Source organism: Babylonia areolata, chromosome 33 (assembly GCF_041734735.1).
Source record: "Babylonia areolata isolate BAREFJ2019XMU chromosome 33, ASM4173473v1, whole genome shotgun sequence".
Lineage (NCBI taxonomy): Eukaryota > Metazoa > Mollusca > Gastropoda > Neogastropoda > Buccinidae > Babylonia > Babylonia areolata.
The window spans coordinates 7,115,155-7,120,248 of record NC_134908.1 but is presented as its reverse complement, the minus strand read 5'-3'; the positions used below and the strand labels follow the sequence as shown (position 1 = coordinate 7,120,248).

The window sequence follows — 5,094 nt, the reverse complement described above, 5'->3', positions numbered from 1 at the left end:
AACCGATATTCAAAAAGACGAATTACCGCGGTGCATATCTAATCAAAGTGGAAGACTAGAAATCGCGCTGCGTGAAATAACTTATTATCCCAACTGGAAAAATATCAGTGATGAGCTCGGAAACAATTTCTTTACTACTACCGATCGTAAGATAATAATCCCAGATGGTTATTATAATGTGTGTGAATTGAATAAAGAAGTGTTCACCCCCCACGGTGCAGAGTTAGACTTGCACGCTCCGAGTGGCTATCTGAGAATAAAGAGCACCAAATCGATTGAACTTTCTGAGCGTCTTGCACATACTCTGGGGTTCCCCAAAAAACTCATCGCGCCGGGAATAATGGTGATAGGAAACAGGCATCCGCGGCTCGCGATACATAAAGCACTTTACATTCACCTCTCTCAAATTAATACCACCGATAATTTCTATAACGGATTGCCTTCTACGTTGTTACAATCAATCCCAGTAGAAAATGAAAGATGCGGGGGTGGTCGAACAACCACGTTGACATCACCCCAGTACAAAAGACTTTCTCACGGAGATTTACCACGTTTAACACTTTCTATAGTAGATGAAAATCATAATCCCGTTTCTATTGATTATTTAAATATTACATTACATATAAGATATGGTTGAACCCTGCACTACGCTCAGTTTAGTTGATCTCGGAGATACAGAGGGATTTGATGTGCCGGGAAAAGAAAATAAGTTGTACGCATTCCAGCTTTCTGAAGGAACGTACAAAAGAAAAGAAGTAAAAATTGGTGACATCGTGAGTGAGGATGATGTTGTCAATGATGAGCCCTATCAACTTGTTCGTTTAAACGGTACATGGCAGCTAAAACCCCTCGACAACTGGATAATGGATTTTAAAATTGAATCACCTTACATTACCAAAGAAGAAGAAAATAATAATTATAGAATAAAAAACAGTGGTTGGATGTTCGCTGATTTAAGAGCGTTTGATGTAGATTTAGTAATATACCAGGGGAGGTGTTATGTGCTTAAGAAACCTTCGAAGGTTGAATCTATATTTCAAATAAATTTTTATGATCTACCTGCTTTGTGGGCCTTCCGTCTCCGTATTATTTATGATGTAATTCTCGGTGAAGAGCCTGATGATTTTGTAGAAGTTTTTCAAGGGTTTTACATTAAATGGCCCAAAAATCGTGCAAATCAACCCCTGAGAATCACCATTGAAAAACAAGATGATGGTATGCCCTATGATATTATACCACAGGGTAGTCATATAGAATTCTCGCTTGAAGGTATTGCCACAAAACAGAAAACAATGAGTTTTTGGATCCACCTCCGTCTTCCTCAAAATATTTCCTTAAGAAGACTACGTTGCATCAATTTGAATATTTAGAATATACTATAAATATTAGAAAATGGTTGATCCCGGAGGGCCAGGAACACATAATATCAAACCCTGCACTACGCTCGGTTTGGTTGATCTCGGAGATACAGACGGATTTGATGTGTCGGGAAAAGAAAATCAGTTGTACGCCTTCCAACTTTCTGAAGGAACGTACAAAAGAAAAGAAATAACGAGTAATGGTGGTGGTGTCAACAAATTCAGCGAACTTGCAGACGTGAACGTTGACGGTGTTGTTGTGAACAAACCACATCATCTTGTTCTTTCCGACGATGATACATGGGTACCTTATCCGGTGGATAACTGGGATTTAGATTTTGAAATAAAACAACCCTATGTTAGTATTGGAAGAAATCACGCTCTACAAAAAATACAAAATAGTGGTAAACTGTTGGCTTCCTATCATACGCGTAAAGATCTAATCGTCGTTAACAGCGACGACTTCGGATATGTTATTGGTATGAAAGGTAAAAAGACTGGTACACTGCGGTTAATTAAAGAGTTTGATTTTAAGCCGCCTATTCAGGGGTCAACTATCGTTTTAGATATACTCCTTAGTGGGGTGCCAGATGATTTTGTAGAAGTTTTAAAAGGGTTGCAGAAAAAAATGATTACTATAGAATAATGGAGTTTCGCCTACGAGAGATATCGAATATAAAAAACAACCTCGAAAAAGAGCGTGATGAAAGAACTTCATTTTATAAAAAATATAAACGCGGTGTAATTATCGCTACAGCCGCGGATACAACGCTGACGACTCTTAGTATCGCCCTTGGGGCATCGGGTGTTGGATTACTGTTGAGTGTCGCCGCTGCTCCCGTAGCTATTGGAATAGAAGTGGGAGCTGGTCTCCTTGGTGTGGTTGGTTTAACTTGTAAATTTATTCATAAAAAATTAATGTCACAAGCTATGAAGCACAACGAGATTCGCGTGTTGGCCGAGTCAAAACTGAACACTATAAATGATCTTATTTCAAAAGCATTAGAAGATGATAAAATAAGCGATGAAGAATTTAGTCTCATTCTGGCTGAAGTTGAAAAATTCAATGCAATGAAAACAGACATAAAATCGAAACACAAAACTCAGTTGTTAAAGAAAAATCTATTTGATATTCAAGATGGTAAACCATCCAAAAAGCTAACTAGGTCAAACGTTCATATGTGAACGGTTGACTCAACCTCCTCTCTTTAAGGACCATTTGGCTCTCCATACACATATTTAATCCGGTTTTTCGTTTTTATGCTTCAGGGCGGTATTACGCGGTTTTGGGCTGGGGTCGGTTGTATATAGAACCCCCATGACCGTTTCGCTCCCCCATACACATATCCAACCATCATTTTTTTTTTTTATCTTGTGATTTGGCTCTCCATACACATATAACTTGTTTTAACTATATTTTTTTTTTTATGCTTGAGGGTCATATTACTCCAACATACACAGGTTTTGACTAAATTTTTTTTATGCTTGAGGGCCTTAACACAAGCTAATACGCCCAAAAAAGTTGCATATAGAACCCCCATCTCTTATACTACTAGCTGTCTTGACAAGTTTGTTTTATTTCATTTATTTGGGGTGTGCGTCTAACGAACAAGAAGAGAAGGAAAAGAAGAAGATTTCGTTTATTTTCTTAGACGTGCATGGACGTGCCCACATCCTTATACACGTACGTGTGTGAGTGTGTGTATGAGTTAGAATGTTGTTCTCTCTGTCTCTCTCAGTGTATGTCACTCTGCCCGCCTCTATGTCAAGTAATGATCCAGTCTTTACGAGGTGGGAGTTGTGTGCAAAGTGCACTGATTTCCCTGACAGTGGATCAATGCAGCCTTTTCAGCCAGCGATGTCCCTCCACCCCCACACCTCGTCAGTTCTTTAAGAAGGGCGCACCTAGAAACACCTGCCTCACGTATGCATGGGCCCCCTTTGTCGACGTTTGAAAGCTGTGTTCTGAATGTGTTGCACAAAAGCCTCCAACGGTCATGGCGTGTGAAAAGAAAGAAGTGAAAGGAGACCTACGTTTCTCCGATCGTCAAGTTCAAAGACATGGAAATCGTAGATTCATTGCACCGAATCTTCTTACAGAACTGAAGACGAAGGAGTCATTGTCGCATTGGGCAATACTGGCACAGAAATAACTTGAATCAGAGAAAGAAAACGTTCTTTGTGTCACACTGGTCGACACTGCAGGGGTTTGCCGTCAATGCATACATTGACAGCGGAGAGCAAAGGAACTCTCTGTGGCAGAAATATGAATTTTGAAGCCGCCTCACGTGGAAAGAAACTGACAGAGAACTAACGATTCACCCTAAACTGATCAGCTGATACAGAAAGTCAGGGTTCAGATTGACAAAGACAAAGGCTGTGTGAGCATGGTCTCCTCCATTTGAATCAGAAAAGATGCATCAATAATGCGAAGATAAGGAGTCCACCTTGTCCACACTCGTTCTTGCTAAGCTGTCCACAGATGTTGCTTTCTTCTTTACAACTTGGTAACCTAATTTTATTGGTCTCCTTCTCTTTGGTGATTATCACCTAATTAACATACCCCCCCCCCCCCCAACCCACACACAAAAACACCGTCTCTCTCTCTCTCTCCCTCTCTCTCTCTCTCTCTCTCGGACACACACACACACACACACACACACACACACACACACACACACACACACACACACACACACACACACACACACACGTATGCATGTAACTATATTTCCAGTAGTTTTGTGTATTTTTTCCTATATATCTCCCCACTTTTTCTTTTTCTTTTATTCTTCCATTTCTTTTCAGATGGCTTCATGTAAAGAAACAGTCGTTGCTTATTTAATTACCATCTTGAAATGAAAATGTTGACTTGACTTCACACACACACACACACACACACACACACACACACACACACACACACACACACACCTTACACGATAAAATAATTATCCTGTCACTGTTTTTCCCCAGACCAACTTCTACGTAGTAGACAACCTGGCTGCCACTTCATCCTCTCCTCCTCGACGACTGTGTGACGTGTGCACTGATGACAGGGAGGCCACTCATTCCTGTCTCCAGTGCCAGCAGAGGTATTGCCTCCCTTGCCGTAAATACCATGATTGCTTTTCACTGAATCGTGGACACACTGTTGTGTCCTTGACCCAGGAGGAAGAAGAGGGGTGTGGAAAGGGAATCCCACTGTCAGACAAACACAAAGTGGAGATGTGTACCAAGCATCTTAATCAACAACTTCTATTTCACTGCACCAAGTGTCAGGCTGACTTATGTATGCAGTGCAAGTTGACCCAGCATGAAGGTCACCCTACGGAGGATCTGGCGGACACCCGATCCAAGGTCAAGGACAAGTTGAAGGACAGGTTGGGAACTCTGACACAGGGCATACAGCAGATCGATCACCTGGTCAGTGCCTTTGAAGATCGAAGCACCAAGCTCCAACAACAAAAGCAGACAACGGAACAAGATTTCCGGGCACGTGCTGACACGTTACATCAATGGGTGAACCAGTCACTGGACGAGGCCATCAGCAGCATTCAGTCGTCCAGTGAGCAGCTGGCAAAACCCTGGCAGGATCAAGCTGAGCAACTGCGACACAAGAAACTGGCACTGCAAGCACAACAAGACCACATCCTGCAGATCCTCAAGGACGGAAAGGAGGCTGACCTGGTGTCCTTGGAAGCTCAGCTGTCTTCCGGCCCTGTGGAAGGCGTGG

General features: G+C 41.9%; 2 protein-coding genes across 2 annotated transcripts in view; one reads left to right on the top strand and one right to left on the bottom strand.

Annotated features, from left to right (window-relative positions):
• LOC143276812 (uncharacterized) overlaps positions 1-3,357 on the bottom strand; it is a 9,441-nt gene extending 6,084 nt beyond the window's left edge. The window contains exon 1 of the mRNA XM_076581464.1: positions 3,283-3,357. Within this exon, the coding sequence (XP_076437579.1) occupies positions 3,283-3,357 (75 nt within the window). The remainder of the gene's footprint in view (positions 1-3,282) is intronic.
• The window catches only part of LOC143276927 (uncharacterized), a 67,655-nt gene that overhangs the window by 61,184 nt on the left and 1,377 nt on the right, over positions 1-5,094 (top strand). Inside the window, exon 2 of the mRNA XM_076581599.1 lies at positions 4,335-5,094. This exon is cut by the window's right edge and continues 1,377 nt beyond it. Within this exon, the coding sequence (XP_076437714.1) occupies positions 4,335-5,094 (760 nt within the window). The remainder of the gene's footprint in view (positions 1-4,334) is intronic.